Here is a 19799-nt window from a genome sequence, read left to right as displayed (position 1 = left end):
TTCTACTCCTCCAGACCATACACTGTAAAAAAGACTGTGCTTCAGAGCTGGGAAAGGGGCGGGGCCTGTGAGCAACAGCTGTCAGATAGTCCATCAAACACAATCCTGGCTCTGATTGGTTATTTTTGCTCGGTCGCAGTGCATTCTGGCAACCTGCCAAAGGCTGTCACTATGTCCTTACATAGTGACAGCTTTAGCAAATATAACAAAAAGTCACTTTTATAAGAGTTGCAGACTGCACTTTTAAACTTTACTTCTGAAAACAGATTTTTGAAGTGGGAATAGAACCAAGAAACATTCACTGACACTTCGAATCAACGAGTGACTGCAGCTCCTCCTTTGATATGTTTATCAATGATAATGTTTGTGAGTAGCTCACCAACATGCATCAACAATCCTACCATAAAAAGTGTTAAATCGGAGCAATAAGTTGTCGATTAATTTGCTCACACCTCAGACATTCAAATAAAAAGTATAGAGAACGACAAAACTTAGAAATGGAATTTTATTGCATAAAAATTCAGACAATACCAAAAAATATAGTTCATTCTACAGCAGATAAATAGCTGGGTGATTCTGACGGAGACATTTCCCAGAACACATTGGACTCAGACAGTTGACAGATGATTATTTGAAAAGGGTTCACGCCCAGAGTTGACGAGAAAAAAAAAAAAGCTACAAGCCAAAAAGGAATTTTGTAGCAATTTTCTGCACCTTACAACTTGAAAAACGAGTAAAACTATCCCCAAAACATTAGTCATTTGTTAACGTTAAACCATTAACACACTTATTATGAACAGTTGCTCCTATTCAATCTTTGTCAATGATTATAAAACTCGGTCTCGTTGGGGAATGATTTTGGTCTGCATGCGTTCTTAAAACCAGATGAACCAGTTTGTGACGTGATTCACAAACCCAGCACCGAGAGGTTAAGGCACAAGGCTACCAACACGACATCATGGGAATTATTAAAGGCATTAAAAATACATGTACAGTACAGTCTATCAGAAGACTATTGAACACCCAGATTAAATATCATGACATCAAAGTGGAGCCTGGCTGGTAAAGCAAAAGTTTGAACCATCTCAGTCAAAGTCCAATACCTACAAAAGTTATCATTTGCTGCAAAAACAGTAACACACACACACCAAACCACACCCTCCAGTACAATATTTAAAGTATTCACAACATTCATCCAAGAACAACAGGGAAAGCTCCCGGTTAAACCCCTTTGGTCTAGATTATCAGCAGAAAGAGACTTTCCTAAAAAAGCTTGACTACAGACATTACATTCAAGCATCTAAAGCCGAAGTGTCAAACTCATTTTAGTTCAGGGGCCGAAACACAGACAGGCTGATAAGGAGGAAACTCAGCAATTTCCACATGAATGTGCCTTAATTTGCACTTCCTCCTATAAATGATATAGAAAGTATGTAAGGACCTTAAAATGAAGTAACAAGTTTCACATATCAGTCCATGCAGAATATTTACTTTACATTTCCTTGATTATGAGTCTTTTTTATTTTATCTGGGTAAATTATGAAAAAAAGGAGAGTTGTTTCAACAATTTCAGATAAAAAATAAACACCATAATGTGACATATTGTGGAGTTTCATTAAATGTGTGTATTTGGAGGTACTGAGTTTACACACTCCTGTTTTCCCTGTCATTTTTTTTTTTTTTTTAAACTTTCTCCTGCGGGCCGAATTGGGAGCTTTAAAGGGCCAGATTTGGCCCCCGGGCCTTAAGTTTGACACATTTCGTCAAAAACAGTTCAAATAAAGAGCAGTTTTATCTCAAGTGGGCAACAAATTTTATGCGGGAAAACGAATGATTTCAACATTATTGTACCCTAGTTTGCACTTGTATGTATACATAAAATACAAAACATGGAAGAAACCGATTATATCCAAGTGATAAATATCAATCCCAATAGGATCAGCACTTTAAATTTCTTAGATTTTGTGAGCAATTTCTATTTAATTAAGGGAAATGTGTCATCATTTGAAGAAAACTGAAGGATTTTGTAACATTGTTTAACATTTTAAAAATGACTGCAATCATGAGATTTAAGCACCGGGAAAACTGTGAGCCCCTGCAAATATTGCTGAGTTTCATTTACACAATGATTAATGATTTCCCTTTCATTTTTTTTTTTTACAGATTAGGAGCTTTACAGGGCCAGATTTAGCCCCCGGGCACTTAGTTTGACACATATGTTCTAAAGAAAAGGGGTAAAGCACACAGGACAACTATCGGGAGCGATTTATTCAAAATCCTGTGCAAAAATGTTAAGCATTCATTGTTCATGTTAGGAGATTTTCAGAGATAAATTCATAAAGTATGAGATTCATACTGAATGAGCCAATCTCTGTTTAAGGGCACTTGGGTGATCTTTTGATAAGAAAGAAGGATTATGTATGAAATTACTGTATGATAAAAAAAAAAAAAAATATTCTATTTTTTTTTCACTTATTCTAAAAGAAGGCTCTGTACATAAAAACATTAATGCAGATGCAAAGTCCAGTCACAGTCTCCTTCCAGCAGAACCAGTATGTTATCTTTGATAAGACGGTGCGGCATGTGGAGCCAGCTGAGAGTGAGGGGAAGAAGAAGAAGTGTCTGTACTGTGACTGAGAGGGGTGGGGGGGGGTTATGACGGACATCTTTAGGAGGAGGTGTAGAGGTATTTGACCTTGGCATCGTCCCGCAGCTCATCCTCGTAGCGCGGCAGGCAGCAGAAGAGGATGGCACAGCCGATGCAGATGATGGTGGCCCCCCAGCCAAAGCCGTAGGCCCATGTGTAGTAATAGTGGCCCTCGAAGATCATCTCGTTGAATTTAACAGGGTAGATGATCAGAGCGATGACCTGGAGCACCGCTGCAGAGAGATGACATGAGTTATGAGTGAAAACGGGCATTTAAGAACATGACCAGATTCACTTAAAAGCAGGGATGTCAAACTCATTTTAGTTCAGGGGCTAAATTCGGACCCGTTTGACCTCAAGTGGGCCGCAGATTGCAGGTTGGAAACACAGGCGGAGTTTGAGATTCTACACAATATGTGTAACATATACAATAATACGACAATGATTAGTAACAAAATTAATAATAATGATGCCAAAAAATTGCACGGACGCGCTGTTTAATGTTGCTGCAGTACCATACATGACCTGCTGGGTGCAGTGGCACTGCACCATTTACATTGTGAAGAAGAATTGCGTAACAGAAGAAGAACCAACCTAAAGTCTCAAAAGTTATACTACTTATACTGGACACCTGAGGTAGATATATACTTTGTACAGTCACTGTGTTTTATGGCACTTGAAATATTTGTATATTATGTACATTATATTAAGAATTGTATTTTTTTCAAATGAATTTGAGGAAAACTGTAATGAAAACCACTAGGGGTCAAACATAGAGAGAGGTCGAGTCAAAACCAGATTATAATCCAGTGTTATTGTTATTCCATCCTCACAGAAATGATCTCACAAAGCAGGATGACAACACTCGTGTAAGCACCAGTGCAAACAGACAGCTCTGTCTGTGTGTGTGTGTGTGTGTGTGTGTGTGTGTCAGCAGAATGTGGTTTCACAGGAGTGTCTCACAATGACAACACACACACACACACACACACCAGTATCTGAGATCAGTTTGAGTTGAGCTCATGTGGAATATAATTTTTTTTTCTTCAGACGTCAGCTCCAGCTGTGCTCTAAATTATATATACAGAAAAAAAAAAATCCCAACATTCAAATCAGACACCGCGTTATGTGTGAATCATGCAGTTTCACTGTGTGACTGTCCCACATTCTCAGGCTGTGTGTGAGGTGAGTCAATCCCATAAACAGATCCAACCAGCCGTTGCCACAGCAACCCTGAACCAACCAGGAAAACATGCAGCTCCCTTTATTCTGCTCCGTCGGTCACTTACTGCAACCATTCTCCCACTAATGTTTTACTTTCACTGCTTTCCCTCGTCCTTTGTTTGTCTTCACTTAACATACTGGGCTGGTCCACGTCCTCTTCACTCCGCAGATTAATAATATATTTTAATGTAAAGCCAGGGTTTACATTTCACTCATTCATCTTCTAGGAAATCTAGTTTCATTTCTACACTAGTTTCTTTTCATCCTTTCTATTCAATTACTATTTTAAGTAGGTTGAGAAATGTATTTGTATGTAATTAATGAAATAATATCCATATATATTAATACAAACTGTAATAATATTATTCATGTTTTGTCCAACTGCTGCAGTCATTTCCTTTGTCTTTTTTTTTTTTTAGAAATTTGATTTAACATCCTTTGTGAGAACAACTTGTTTAATATGAAAGACGTACATTATGTCTGTTTAAGGATTAAAGCTGTATTAAAATGTTCATTAAACAATACAAGTTAAATCGTTAGGTTGGAGAAGCTTTGCTTAAAAGTTAATGGAGACAATATTATTATTTTTATTTTATTCAGATAAAGAAATCAACATAAGAATGAAGTAAATACACTTCTATGTATTCGTCTACAGCAGGGGTTAACCTCAACGCTAACAATTTGAGCCCATTTTTGCTCTTTCTTCTACAACTACACTAAACTTACTGTATTTTAACCTATTTTATCCCTTTTACTTGCATATTTTTGCACCTTTTAATGCATATTTGCTACATTACTCCCATTTCTTCCACTTCTCCATCAAATTTCAATGCCTTTTCTTCACATTTTTTCCACTTTCAAGACATTTTCGGCACTTATAAAACCTCTCCACCACTTTTTCCACCTAATGTTGACCCATTATTGTCACTTGGAACCTCTTTTCACCATATTTCATGCTTTTTTTTTGCCAATTTAACCACATTCACGATTTATCATGCCCATTAGTTAGTTTAAGCTAATTGTTCCTACTTTTTGAAATTATATTATTAATACAGATACATTTAGCAATAGATCATAATTTTGTTGTTTACAGTGGAGATGGAAACAAACTTTCGAGTGACAATTCAAACCTTTTACATCTTGTTTTTTTCCCCGAGCTAATGATCTTAAATTTGTCGATCCATGAGGCCTACGTTTTCTTTATCTGAAAAAATGTTATTGTCTCAAGCAGTCAACAGATTTATTCCCTAGAAGCTGTGTTTCCTTGTGCGAGTCTGAACACATTCCGTGAAAGTACAAAGTTATTCACCAGAGGCAGAATGCTCTCAGCTAAAGTTGATCTACTCTATAATAGAGATTATTCGTCTGGTTGTTTTTTTTCCTCCTTGGCTTATTTCCCTAATACTTTAAACTGTGCTATACTATCTGATATGTTGTGTTTGCATTCTTTGTGTATCTGTGTCTTACCAACGAGGATCAGGAGGGCAGCAGTGAAGAGCAGCAGTGGGATGGAGATGGAGCACATGGCTATAATCGACACGATGAAGGCGACGATGAGGAAAAGGAGGCCAATGATCATTAACGCAGCCACTGCCTGGGCCCAGGCTGAAATCAAAACCAACACATAAAAATCAATAACATTATAATGATGATGGTTGTTAAGATACCGCTCGGATGATGATACCTGAAGGTGGAAACAACGTAAAACAAGTTATAATTCGGTTTAGGGCTGGGCGATATGGACCAAAACTCATATCTCAATATTTTTTCTCAAAATGGCGATATACGATATAAATCTCAATAATTTTAACTTAAAGTCTTACTAGAAAGACAATTCAGGGTTAAATTTGTTGATACAAAATGCCACACATGCACATTTATAAACAAACAGCTGCACAATATGTGCTACTTTTGGCTTGTTCTCCTATAAGGGACAGCACGTGTGAGTGAGTCCTGTCCTGTAGCTTGTTAAGTGGTAGATCTGGGTTAGGACACGATCAGCAATCCATCCAACTGTGCTTTTTATGCTGTTCTGAGAAGTAGAGAAAGCAGCAACTCCAAAAACAAGTATTTTAATACAAAATTAGCTATAAATATATACGTATAGATCACCTATATATATCGATATTGTAATTTTCTATATCGCCAAAATAGATATATATATCGCCCAGCCCTAATTCTGTTACATTCAGAGCTCAGGCTTGACCACCCTGTAGCTGGCCACCTTTGATGAGGGCGTCTAGTGTTAAAAAAGCCAAAACACCCCCTGATTCAAAGGAACACTACTGATGATGCATCACAAAATGTATATCCTTCATATCTGAGACAATTTAACATCATGTCCTGTGTTTAATGATTATATCAGTGTAAGTTTCACTTGGCAGAGGAACAGTTTTATTCACTAAACTAGTGTAGCTTCTTCACAAAAGGATTTGATATTCCAGTAGTAGTAGTAGTAGTAGTGGTCCACAATTTGTAGCTCGCTACCGTTCCCAGGTGCTAAAAACAAACATCCTCATTCCAAACTCTTCTTCCCTCCCACTCAGCTGATTTTGTATTGCAAAATTCAAAAGACGAGTTTATGAAAAAGATCATTTATGCTCCAAGTAGGGCTACATGATTATGGCAAAAATGATGACCATAATTATTTTGATCAATATTATAATCACAATTATTTATCATGTTATGGGGAAGAAAAAAATCATCTGTGTTTTTATTTACACTACTTTTAAACAAACAATATAGGTACAATTTACAGTGGAAAATGAAGCTTTAAATAAGAATTATATGAAAAATAAAAAATTAATCCAAGAATTTAAAATGTACCAAAGGTTAATGAAATACATTATTACAGAGTGCAGAGCCCCCATATTTTAAATGTAAATATTGCAGACAATCAATCGTGGCATTAAAAATTGTGATCACGTTTAAAATTTGATTAATTGTGCAGCCCTAACTCGGAGTGAAATTTTGTAATTTTTTTCCTTCCTGGGCCAAAACAAAATACTACAAGTAAATGACTCTGTAAATCACGTGTTAAACTCAAGGCCCGTGGGCCAAATCCGGCCCTTTAAAGCATCCAATGTGGGGCCTGCAGGAAAAGGAACAATGATGAAGAAAACATGAATTATTGTGTAAATTACCAACTATTTCCATTGTAGAGATCTCTGATCACCCAACCACACAAACATATTACATATTTTACACATAATTTACAGTAATGTTGAAATTGCTCATTTTCCCGCCTGGTCAGAATTTGGTCCCTGAACTAAAATGACTTTGACACCCCTGCCGTAAATCGTCTTTTTCACTTCTCACACCAAAGTGTTACCTTACCTCACATGTTTATTTACTCATCCTACTGAGCTCATTGCTGAACTTACTGTTGCTACACAGCTGCCCCACCCTGAGCAACCCTTTCATTTATGTGGCTTTGATGTTCACAAGCTAATTGCTACAACATGTCAGTACACAAAGTATGCATCATCTTTCAAAAGTGGCTACAAGACTTAAAACTAGACACATGAAGAAGCTGTGCGAAGAAAAAAAAAAAAAGAACTATGAGGGACAGTGAATTCCTAATACAATAATCATGATTTATTGGGCAACAGCAGAAAAATAGAGCTCTAACAATTTCTCACACAATAAAATAAAAGTCTGGCCCTTTGTTTGTCTGTCTAACACACACTGCTACACCCATTTCACTGATACCAGACCAGTGAGTCCACACCCTGAATTATTCACAGCAGAACATAACGTGCCTCAGCTGGAGGCCTTTCCCTCCTGCGTGAACACACGAGACGAGTCCGACTGGTTCCATCTTTTAGCTCAATAACTGTTACCGTGTGTGAAGTGTGTGAAAACTCCACTTCACACACTTTTTGCAGGTAAAGGAGTGTAGAAAAATGTTACAGTGATTGAAAGAGAGAAACTCATTTGTATTCAAGTAAAAGTGACACATTTTTGTGAAGAAAAAAAGTTAAAAAGATTTCCTTGTTGCCCCCGATTACTACAAGACTCAATATGTTAAAATTTACTTATTCAGACAACTTTTTACAAGAAATTTACTTTGATCTCCTGACATATTTCGACTGTTAACTGCCAGTCTTCTTCAGAGGCGACTTTGATGTGTCCTTGACTTCCGTGTAATAATTCCAGCAAGTTGATTTAGTCTTCTTATTGAATAATAAGTTAAGGTTTCAATTATGCAGACAACCTTTTTTTTTTTTAGGAAATTTACTTTGATCTCCTGACATATTTCAACTCTTAACTGCCAGTCTTCTTCAGTGGTGTCTGCTGATCGCTTTGATGTGTCCGTATGAGTACATTTCTTGAAAAAAGTTATCTGAATAAATGAAACCATAACATATTGATTTAATAAAAAAAAAAGAACTTGCTGGAATTACTCGTACAAGTATGGATGAAAGAATTCTAGCTAGTGTTAATTTTGTTGATGAAAGGTTTTTGTCGACTACATTATTTTAAGTGACAACAACGCGAATATGACAATTCTTTTAAAATTCCATGTGAACAAAAACTATCAAAATACATTGATATATTTGTGAACTAATAAAAAAAATTAACTATAATGTTAAAAATGGAAGGCATCCAATCAAAATTAGTCTTGTTGCGTGGAAAGTTGGGACAAGTCGGTAAGTGATTATAACAACTTTTTTTTCAGGAAATTGACTTTGCTCTCCTGACATGTTTCGACTATCAACTGCCAGTCTTCTTCAGAGGCGTCTGCTGATAGCTTTGACGTGTCCTTATCTTCCGTGTAATAATTCCAGCAAGTTTATTTAGTCTTCTTTTTGAATAATATGTTATGGTTTCATTTTTTCAGAAAACCTTTTTTCAGGAAATTTACTTTGATCTCCTGACATATTTCGACTGTCAACTGCGAGTCTTCTCCAGTGGTGTCTGCTGATCGCTTTGATGTGTCCATATGTGCACATTTTCTAAAAAAAAGTGATCTGAATAAATGAAACTGTGACCGCCCTACTAAAAGTAAATAAAAATGTGCAATCATATGTAACAGTGATGTTAGCATACCTTCAGAAATTTAGCACCATGAACTTCTTTAGCTGAGTTTATGGAATCGACCACATGTTGCCTGGACACTTCGTGCACCACGTGTTTCTTGCAAAGCAGACGGAGGACTGCTGACTTAAGGACTAAACCAAGGTGTGTCAGGAATGGCACACACCGGCATGTCGGCCACACCCAGACACATCATAGATACATAAATAATTCCATCAGTCAGAAACAAACAGCAATCCAATGCATTTCTGTCCCAGATTTCTCCTCTCTCCCACTTTATCCCCGAACCAAATAACTGCAGCTTTTCTCACTGAATGTTCAGGAATTTAACAAGTATGCACCAAACTCTCCCACATTCTCTTTGTGAATCTTTGACCCCTGATAATGTGTCTGCTGTGCAACTCTTATGGAGTTCTCTGAACCTTTGGAAATCAAGCATAATCTTCACCAAACTTCCAGAGAAAAAAAGGCTTTGTTTCCACTCCAGCACTTTCCCCTGAAAGGATTCTAATGAGCGCTCTGCTGAGTCAGCAGCTAAAACACAGCTTGACTGTTATTTTTTAGCATTTTAGCACTTGTAGTTACTACGGAAGTAGCAGGGGATGTACTATGGGCTTTGCCCCATAGACATGTATACGTTTTTTTTGTTATGCCTAAAGAAATATGTCTTCATGACAGTTTCATGTTATGCTCTTTACGATTCTTTAAGTTCAATATTGTTTGCTGACTTGCACTTCTGATGATCATTTTGATTAAAAACTGTTGCACCTTTTGCATTCAGGGAAAGCTCAGTATATAAACCAAAAAAGAAAGCTTGCATATTTTTTTCTCGGACATGTCTGGTTAATATGTATTTATAATTGGTAGAAACAATGAACTTAATAGTGAGTAAAGTACGTTTTAGGGCTGAAAAAAAATTGCAACTTTTTACTGCAACTTATGGAAAAATGAAATCATGCATTTCAGCATGCGACAATCACAAAAAATGCCCGTAAAATCCCGGAGGGACCGATAACTGTAGCTAACCAACAGTTCAGCTGGGCGATATATCTAGTTTTCTTTTTTGGCATTATAGAAAATTACAATATCGCCTGCATAAATGTATTTTTATTTTATTACAACACAAGCCACACTACAGAACTCACTCACATGTGCTGTCCCTTACAGGAGAAGAAGCCAAAAGTGGCACACATTGTGCAGCTGTTTGTTAATAAACGTCCTAATACCATTGTGTATTTTTTCCCTCCTTTTGTGTATTTTGTTGTCCTATGTATTTTTATTGTTCTTTTGTGTATTTTTTTTGGCAATTTTGGATATCTTTCTGAGTTGTTTTGTATATTTTTTGGTGTGTATATTTTTCTTGGATTTTCGCTGTCCCATTGTATTTTATGCCTCCCTATGTGTCTTTTTGTGTATTTTTGTTGTTCTTTTGTGTATCTCTCCATTTATTTGTATGTTTTTGTGAGTTTTTTGTGTATTTTGTGGACTTAAGTATTTGTGTTGTCTTTTTGTGCATTTCTCTGCTAATTTGTGATTTTTGTGTATTTCTTTTATGCTGCCATTTTGAATATTTACTTTTGGGGCCGCTAGTTACCCATGCACAAGTAATTTTTTTTTATTTACCATTCTTAAAGCACTGTGATGTTATTTTAGCCTGTGTGGCATTTTGCATCAGTGAATTGAACCCTGAATTGTCTTTCTGGTGGTAAGACTTTATTTGAAAAAAATGATTGCGATTTATATCGTTTATCTCCATTTTGAGGAAAAAATATTGCGATATGAATTTTGGTACATATCGTCCAGCCCTACAGTATCTGCTGTTTAAAATATGATATTTAAGGCTGATGGAAATTAAATGTCAAAGTGAAAATCAAAGGCTCACATCTTCTACTTCTTCAATTGATGGACTTTCTTCGTGATTTCTGATGAAACTCAACAAGTCCATCTCTTTCAATAAAGCTGATGATTGGTGAGTTTGAGACACTTTAAGTATTCATACCCACCCCCCAAACATTCCTAACAGTGCAGAAACATCCTCAGCAGCTAAGCAGAAGTCTTTTGGCAGCTCAGCTCTATTGTTTCGACTGGAGGAGACCCCGGCCAGAACAGCAGCCAAAAAAAAAAAAAAAAACAACTTCAGACAAAAAAAACATAAAAAAAAACAACACAAAGAGCTTGACTGAAAAGGCTGCGATTTATTTAAATGTTTTTCTTCTTGTCCTGTCTTGTACTGTCCTGTTAAGTTCAGAAAGTGTTTAAGAAGTGCAGTCCACATGTTTACATGTTTCATGTAATGTAAAGTTAGTTAGATACGTTGAAGACCACAGATTTGTTTGCTTTATTGATGTAATCTGTGCTTTAAAATACATATTTTATATTTATTTAAAGTTTAAATAAATCTGAATTTGTTTATTATGAAACAGATTGATTTATTGCATGTGTTCATTGAAAACATAATTGCATATTAAATCGCAATCGCAATATTGAGGAAAAAAAAAAATCGCAATTAGATTATTTTCCAAAATCGTTCAGCCCTAGTTTCGACTGTCAACTGCAGTTGACAAGCGAAATATGTCCAAAGATAAAATATCCTGAAAAACCTTGTCTGAATAAACAAAACCTCAACAAATATTTAAAAAAAATAACTTGCTTGAATTAAGGAAAGGATGATGTCAGTGAGTTGAGTGAAAGAGTCCAAAAAACGTTCTCACAGACTGAACAAAACAACCTTTGTCTGTGTGTGAGGAACAACACAATCTGAGGAGGAAACACAACAGACGGCTGTTTGTAACCGTCAGTACTATACTGTACATGCCTTTGATTGGACCTCTGCACCCACTGATAAACTGTCTATAAATAACCACATCACTGTTGCACACAACCTGCTTAGAAAACTACCACTAAAGCTCTGTCGTGGATTCTTATTGACGCTGTGTGAGCAAAGGGAACGTCAGAGAACAAAGCTTCTCTCTTACAGCTTGAACGACTCTGCAGATACAATAACCTACAGAACCCACGAGTATCATCGGTAACATCACACAACAGGGAAAATGATACAAACAAAACTAAGGCTGTGTTAGAAATGGCATACTAGTAATGTACTACTCATACTAATTTTGACGTCAACATTAGTAACAGACCGATAATATCGGCCGATTTTTGCGTTTTCTACGTGTATCGGCATCGGCTGTGGGCTGCTGCGTTCGCCGATCCGCATTATTTACAGAGAGCAGAAATAGTTTTTACTTGTTCTTGTTCTACATCACCTGTTTTTAATATTTGTTAAATATTTTTTACTTGTCGTCGTTCTACCTCACCTTTGTTAAATTCAATAAATGTTGTTTTTTAAATAAATAAATAAATAAATAAATCAGACTTGTTGATGTAAATTGAGGGAGCAAAAGTAGTATCGGCTCAAGAAAATTGGCGGTCCGTATCGGTCATCGGCTAAAGCTGATGGGTAAAAAAAAAATCGGTACCAGCCCTAAAAAAATCCATATCGGTCTATCCCTAGTCAAAATAAGTACGTAATGTATTTATGAAAAGATTGAGTAAGCTAGAAATAACTGGATGTATACTATATCAAGACTAGGAGTATGCACGGTGGGCACACTAGTCATACTCAGTCGCCCCATGATGCATTGCGAGGCGAAGGGAATGTAAAATCATCCTGGGACCGGCTACAAGATAAAAATCTGACTTTTCAAAACAAAAGTATCTCTTCTTGTCTTCCATTAGTTTTCTAACGCTTTTGTAAACAGGGCTCTTGTTTTGAAGTTAACCGAGAGTTTTGTCAGTAGCACGATGAAGGGTCTACAAAAACCTTCAAGATGTCGGAATGAAGTGTGAATATGTGAGTTTTATGGATCAAATGAGCACATGTTGATATTCTACTTGGTCACTTTCTCGCTTAAAATGTTTTCAGAACTTTAAAAGGTGGAGAATCAACAGAGATATTTAGCCTCAGTGTGAACAAGGTTTTTATCATTGTAGGTTTGAAATGCATTTTGGGAAACTTGGAAGTATATTTCAGTGAGAACGCTCATCATCCTAATAGTACATAGTGGACAGTACTAATATATATATATATGTATATATATATATATATATATACTCATTGAGTTTCATTTCGAACACAGCCTAAGATTTTGCGAACATGTATCTGACATCGAGTCATATTTAAAGCGAAAACCTTTCAAAAGAGTTGAATTTACTTTGATCTCCTGACATGCTTTGGCAGATGACAGTCAAAACATGTTAGGAGATCAAAGCAAATCTCCTGGGAGAAAAAAAAAAAATCTTAAATTATAACACCTCACAGCATCTTCACTATTGTATAGTGAACTTCATATATCCAAATTAAGAGGATGCGCCTGTTTTGTGTATTACAATTTAGAAAATGGAAATAATTGATCTTTGGAAATTTAAAAATCGACTCATAATCGTCAATAATTAAATCGCGATTAATCGATCGTCAAATGAATAAAGCAGAGGTGTGAGACTCATTTTAGTTTATGGACCAGTTTGACCTCAAGTGGTTCATAAATTTTAGGTGAGGAAAAATAACTTAAACATTATTGCACCCCAGTTTTTAATATCAGTTCAATTCACTTCAAAAACTATAGATTCCGTTACTAATATTTGTGGAATTTTGTGCAATCGTTTGTGGGTAATTGCAAAATTTGTGTGAAAAAAAATGAGAGTTCTTTCCACACTTTGCAATTAAAAATGACTGCATTCATGCAATATACAAGCCACTAGAAATATTGTGAAGTTGCTGAATTTGAGATATCCAGAACTGGGTTATTAGGTAGTTCAAACAAAAGTTCATGTTTTCTGTCATTTTTACTTTCTCCTGCAGGCCAAAATGGATCCTTTAAAGGGCCGGATTTTGGCCCCCGGGCCTTGAGTTTGACACATACAGAGTAGAGTATTTGAAAGTTATTTTAACAGAGTCATGTGTCAAATTGTAGCTAACATGTCCTGGTGTTTTAGCTGTTAGTAAGGATTAGTTTGGACTTAGTTTATTTGGTTGTGTTGTATTACAGGATACTTTCCCAGCTTGTTTATAATCTGTTTTCTGATCCACTTGTTCAGGCTGTGGGAGATAAAGGATAGTTCCCAGTAGAGGAGGCCAAAGTCTGACATCCTCCCCCTCCCGCCTGAGCTGATCACAGGTTCAGTTCTCAGGTTTCCATGTGTCCATGTTGGCTTTAACGCACACATCTTAAAAGGTGTAGATTGTGATTGTGTGTTGGACTTACAGTTGTCCATGAGAGTCTTGCAGTCCCAGTTTTCATTCCTGCCTCGGCACTGCTTCCACATACTGGCGTAGTGAGACTTGGCGTCCTCGTCCTCCACCCATCCGGACTGCGCCGCAATGGCGATAATATCAAAAATAATGGCGAAGAGCAGCAGCAAGGGCAGGATCCACCTGCACCGAGGGTAGGCGATCCCACAGCGGAACATGGCTGAGAGCAGAGGGTGTTCACCGGGAGAAGCAGGAGTCTGAGTGTGGAGGAGTCCCTGTCCTGTCCTGTCCTGTCCTGTCCTGTGCGCTTTTACGCAGAGCGAGAGTGCGCGGGTGGAGGTTGGAGAGCAGATAATAAGCCTCAGCCCCACCCACACTGAAACACAGCCGTCAACCTGGTTTGGTTTGGGACACTGAAGGGCTGGGCTTGTCTCGCTAACGACCTGTGTCGGGTTTCACTCAGACTTCCAACCGCCACACAACCACGACTTCTCTTTGGATCAACACGTGTGTTGGAAAGTTGGGATTTTATCTTTAGGTTCACGACAAACTAAAGAAAAGCTAAATAAACAGATGAATAAATAAATAAATTGGAAAAAAAGAAATTAAAACATTTTGCGCACTAAGAAATCCTTCCACGAGATGGCCTCCTAGTGTCAATAATAGCAGTGGTTCTTCAACTGGGGGTACGTGTACCCCTATGGGTACGCAATGGCACTACTTGAGAGAGAGAGAGTTTGGAAAATTAACCAATGAAAACATTACAAATGTGAAGTTTTATGTTTATTTGTAGTTATTAATAATAATAATAATAATAATAATAATAATAATAATAATAATAATAATAATAATAAAGGCAGGAGATGACCAGAAATGATACAAACTGCAGTAAAAAAAAAAAAAAAAAAAATCAATTCAGGAGTCACTAAATACTCTTTTTTCCACCTGTTTATAAAATGGGATTGTTTAAAATGTCTGTTAATGCTTATTCATTCCATCATTATGCTCAATTAAAAAATACTTCTCTTCATTGTTTCTTTCAAAAAGAAACCTTTTAAATTAAAGGAAAATACAATTATTCATAAGCAAATAGTTAGTATTTGATTTTTTTAAAATCACTTGAAGAAAAAAAAAAAAAAAAAAATCAAATACAAGGTGTTTTAAATGCAAACAATATTTGAAACCCAAAAAATTGCAATCAATTGCCCGGTGGCAAAATGACCCCAAAAACAAACAAAAAAGTTAAAAAAAAAAAAAAGATGCAAGAAAATATGCTAAATTACAACCAAAAATATACAAAATGACAAGAAAATGAAAGGAAACTCTTTGAATGACAACAAATATACACAAGACGACTTCCAAAACACACATAAGTACACAAATTGTTCCAAAAACTACATCAAGCAACAAGAAAAACACAACAATAATACACAAAATGATTTTTGTGGCCAAAAATGGCAAAAAGGTGGCAAAGAAAGAGTGAAAAGTGACTAAAATGGGCCAAAAGCAGTCAAGAGTGGCCAAAAAGTGGGCAAATAAAGAGGAACCAGGTGGTATGAAATGGCAAAGGGTAGCTTAAATGGGCAAAAAAATAGTCAAAAAGGGCAAAAATGTGGAACAGAAAGAGGCAAAATGTAGGGGGGAAAAATAAACAAGTGGTATTTATTGAGCAAAAGTTAGCTTAGGGGTAAAATGGGATACATTGGAAATAAAACATTTTGTGCACTAACAAGTCCTACCACGAGGTGGCCTCCTAGTGTCAAAAAAGTGTTTTCTTCAAAATCCAAAGCGAATTCTATGGAGTTAGATTTGTCTTTATTTTTCAATTATAAAAATACCTAAATTCATTAAGAAAAATTTTTAAAAAAATGTAAAAATATTTTAAATTAAAAAAAAAAAGTGTTCAAATCTCAGTGCTTCCAAACACCGGTACACAGATTTAATTATTTGAAGGGGATCACAATTTTCCTGTGCTTTTATCACTGACTGCAGTCAATTTTAATCAGAAATTGTGGAAGGAACTCTTAATTCTTCTTTTGAAAAAATCCTGGGATTTCTCATAAACTTGAATATTGAAGGTGCCTTACGTACTGTATTGATTATTTACATGTGGAAGTGCAAATGCAAAAATGTTATGCTCCCTATAATCTGTGGCCCATTGGAGATCATGGTGGTCTGTGTTTGGCCCCTGAATGAAAATGAGCGCAACACCCCTGAGTTACATAATAATCTTAATCTGTGATTGTAATTCTTATATATATATATATATATATATAAGAATTACAATCACAGATTAAGATTATTATGTGTGAGGTTGAAATATATATCCACTCACACTAAATAAAAACAGATTGTAGCTCCCTTAGCACCAGGGCCATGCAACGATTACACAGAAGACTTATATCGAAATAGTTTGCGTTAGGGCACATGTATCAAACTCAAGGACCGGGGGCCAAATCTGGCCCTTTGGTGCATCTAATTCGGTCTGGAGGAGAAATTGAAAATAGCAGAGAAAACATGAATCATTGTGTCAATGAAACACACAGTTTTCCAGGTGCTTAATTCACATGATTTCAGTCATTTTAAATATCAAACTGTTGAATTTTTTTTTTAGTTTTCCTCAAATTATTATGTAACATTTTCCTTAATTAAGTAGAAATTGGTCACAAATCTCGGAAATTTAAAGTGAAGACCCTGTTGGGACTGATATATATCACTTCTTGCTTGGATATTGTTGGTTTCTTATACATTTTGTATTTTATGTATACGTACAAGTGCAAACAAGGGCACAATAATGTTGAAATCTAATTTTCCCGTTTAAAATCTGTGGCTCTCTTGAGATCTGTATTTGGCCTCTGAGCTAAAAAGAGTTTGACACCCCTGCGTTAGGGAGTCTGTGATAACAAGCAGTGCTTTTTTCAAAGGCCTGTTGTACACATTAAAAAAAAAGAAGTTCCACGCTGTTGGAAAAGAGTGATACCAGCCTGTAAGACTGGTTTTCTACGAGATACGAGGGTATTTCTTTTATCAGTTGAAGCTTCCCGGGCTGAGTCGAGACAGGAAAATTCCCCTTCTCTATCCCAGCTTCTGTCAACACTTCCAGTCATTGTCATCTATTACATCTCTCCCATTTCCATCCTTCCTGTTCTTGCTGCTCTCGCTCCCTATCTGCCAGTCAACATTGTTTAAAAGCTGCCAAACTCCCGCCTTTCCCTTTCGGTTATGGTAAGTGCAGCACTGACAGAGCAGAGTGTGTCTTTAGAGACCAACCATAATGCACTGTGTCAAGCCGCCAAGGTTAAGTAATGTGGTTCACAGAAGATTAAGTCAAGATGAGTTTTCTTTGACCCCCCCAGGTCTTTTCTGCTCTGCTTCGTTTGTCACAACAAAACCATACACTTTAAAGTTAGTTTCAGGGCAAGTGAGGAGACTTGGTGTTTAACTGGAAGTACATTTATGTTAGGTTGAGGTTTTGTTTATTCAGACAAGGTTTTTCAGGAAATTTTATCTCCCGACATGTTTCAACTGTCAACTGCCAGTCTTCGTCGAAGGAGTTCTGCTGATCCCCTTTGATGGTTCCTTTGAAGTTCCACTTGACTTCCATGTAATAGCTCCAGCGAGATTCATTTTGTCTTCATTTTGAACAATATGTTAAATTGAGGTTTAGCTTATTCGGACAAGGAAATTTTAAAAACATTTCCTGAAAAACCTTGTCTGAATAAAATGAACCTCAATTTAAAGCAACACAGTGTTACTTTTGGCCACAAGGGGTGCTAGACCTTTAACTTTCACGTCAAGAGCCCCTAGTGGCTAAGCGCCGCAGCACTGTCGCAAAAATCAACAAACAGTCAGTCGGGCCAGCCTCCCTTGTCTTATGATTGTGTATGTAGACAGTAGTTGACTTGTTGGTTGAAGAGAGATCATCAACTCACTATTAAAGAAAAGTAAAGTTAGTTCTATGTCAGTAGGAAATGCCTGAAGGTGCCTTCACACCGAATGCGACTGAAGTGACTGAAGTAATTAGATTACATTCAAATCAATGTAAATGACGCAACCTCAAGTTATCTCCCCTCAAGCGACGTGACTTGCGTGATTTGAGTGACCAGGTCAAGCGTGACCTCGTCGCTCAAAGTTGAAAAATTTGAACTTTTTAAGCGACTTCAAGCGACAACTCCTCCTCCTTCGTTGTCTGTAGAGACACGGCAGCAGCCCCTTCCTATTCCCCCCCGCTACAGTGGGACGGCTGCAGCAGAGGGCTGTGCTACACTTCCTCAAATTATCGGGGCAAAATTAAAGCGGTTAACTTCTTGAATAAGCCTACATTCTGAGTGAACTGTTCGGTCCGGTCCATCTTCTCTAAACTGACATGGGCAGTATTTCAAGAGGGAAGCCCCGCTCGGAGCATTGACACTGTCAAGCGCTGTATATTGGCCTGAGGAATAAAATAACTCATATGCGTCAAGCCTTTAGGTCACAAAGTCCGCGATGTGGCTTTAACGTACTGTTCAAAATAAGACAAATTAACCTCACTGGATCTGGAACATACATTTTCCTGTTATAGTAATTATCTTACAGAGTTCATGAAGACACAAACTTGGAGACTTGTTTATTTTCATCTCCAGTCCTCTTTCTCTACTCAAAGCTCAGATATTTCCCTTTTGCTGCTGCGCCTGGAGAGCCTGAAGTCGTGGCATATAATAAACAACCTGTATAAGTTCAAAATAACCACCAGGAAGTTCTTGATGGAAAAGAAAACCAGCATTTGATGGAAGACGTCAAAGTACGTCATGACCGTGAGCCGGACCACCAGAAAAGGCCCGTCGTGGATGAACAGGGCCTCCACGATGCTCCATATGTCGGTGCTGTGTTTGCTCAGCAAGGTGACCTCCTCAAGTTCCTGATCATCCTTTTTGTCCCGCTTAGAGTTCACCACTGTTCAAATGAGAATGAAGGATAAAAACACAGGGTACAGTTAGTTTGATCCTCTGGTTGACATAAAATGTTGAGCATTGACGACATAAACACAGTGTGAATACTTGAAGCTGCTACACACAATAATCTTTTTCTATTTGATAAAATCATAGTGTATGCCTCATTGAATCAAACATTGTTTACTCCAGAAAGAACGGAGAAAGGTTGAAATTATTGCTTGAAAGTTAGTCTTCATCTCTTGCGCATTGCATTGTGGGATGTGGAGTGTTTTTATTTGAATAAAATTGTGTTGTATCCAACCCTACGGTTTATAATCATTTACATTCACAGAACTAGATGTGGTTCACCTACTGACTGGGTGTTTACGTGCTATGCATATGTTGCGCAAATACGTTACTATTTTATTTTTTTCGCTAAAAAACATGATTAAAAAAATTTATTTGGAATTCTTTTGGATTGATACAATAATTGCGTGGTGAAATATCGAGATAAATCGCTGAATCAATTTTTTCTTATACCCTTATGTTGTGTTCACACTGTCACAAAATGTTTGCGCGACCAGATTACGATTGCATACAAATGGAATATACGCGCTAAGAGGTGAATTCGTCTCCTGTTGGGCGGCGCGGTTGGATCCGCCCAGCAAGAGCCTTGGCCGCAGCATGCACGCTCCCAATTTTCCGTGACATTCGTCATTCACTTGAG

The 19799-nt window shown here is 37.0% G+C and overlaps 2 protein-coding genes across 4 annotated transcripts in view; both read right to left on the bottom strand.

Moving 5' to 3' along the window:
* Positions 1-1651: 1651 nt before the first annotated feature.
* On the bottom strand, positions 1652-14503 carry perp (p53 apoptosis effector related to pmp22). Its single transcript, XM_028469171.1, has 3 exons — positions 14176-14503; positions 5339-5476; positions 1652-2880 (listed from the first exon to the last, which is right to left on the bottom strand). The coding sequence occupies exons 1-3, from the start codon at positions 14378-14380 to the stop codon at positions 2669-2671; spliced, it is 555 nt and encodes a 184-aa protein (XP_028324972.1). The 5' UTR covers positions 14381-14503; the 3' UTR covers positions 1652-2668.
* A 3213-nt stretch (positions 14504-17716) lies between these two features.
* LOC114476744 (transmembrane protein 26-like) overlaps positions 17717-19799 on the bottom strand; it is a 32063-nt gene continuing 29980 nt past the window's right edge. For all 3 annotated transcript variants that reach the window (XM_028468613.1, XM_028468611.1, XM_028468612.1), the window contains one exon: positions 17717-19094. In XM_028468613.1, the coding sequence (XP_028324414.1) occupies positions 18799-19094 (296 nt within the window). In that variant the 3' untranslated portion in view covers positions 17717-18798. The remainder of the gene's footprint in view (positions 19095-19799) is intronic.

Source organism: Gouania willdenowi, chromosome 15 (genome assembly GCF_900634775.1).
Source record: "Gouania willdenowi chromosome 15, fGouWil2.1, whole genome shotgun sequence".
NCBI classification, from domain to species: domain Eukaryota; kingdom Metazoa; phylum Chordata; class Actinopteri; order Blenniiformes; family Gobiesocidae; genus Gouania; species Gouania willdenowi.
Note: the sequence above shows the minus strand (reverse complement) of the source record. Positions and strands in the feature narration are given on the sequence as shown.

Excerpts from the sequence above, each read along its gene's own strand:
- perp (XM_028469171.1), bottom strand. The coding sequence starts at position 14,380 with ATGTTCCGCTGTGGGATCGCCTACCCTCGGTGCAGGTGGATCCTGCCC. Across the intron at positions 5,477-14,175 it reads CAAGACTCTCATGGACAACT|CCTGGGCCCAGGCAGTGGCT; the intron begins GTAAGTCCAACA and ends TTTTGATTTCAG. Across the intron at positions 2,881-5,338 it reads TGCCCTCCTGATCCTCGTTG|CGGTGCTCCAGGTCATCGCT; the intron begins GTAAGACACAGA and ends ATCTCTCTGCAG.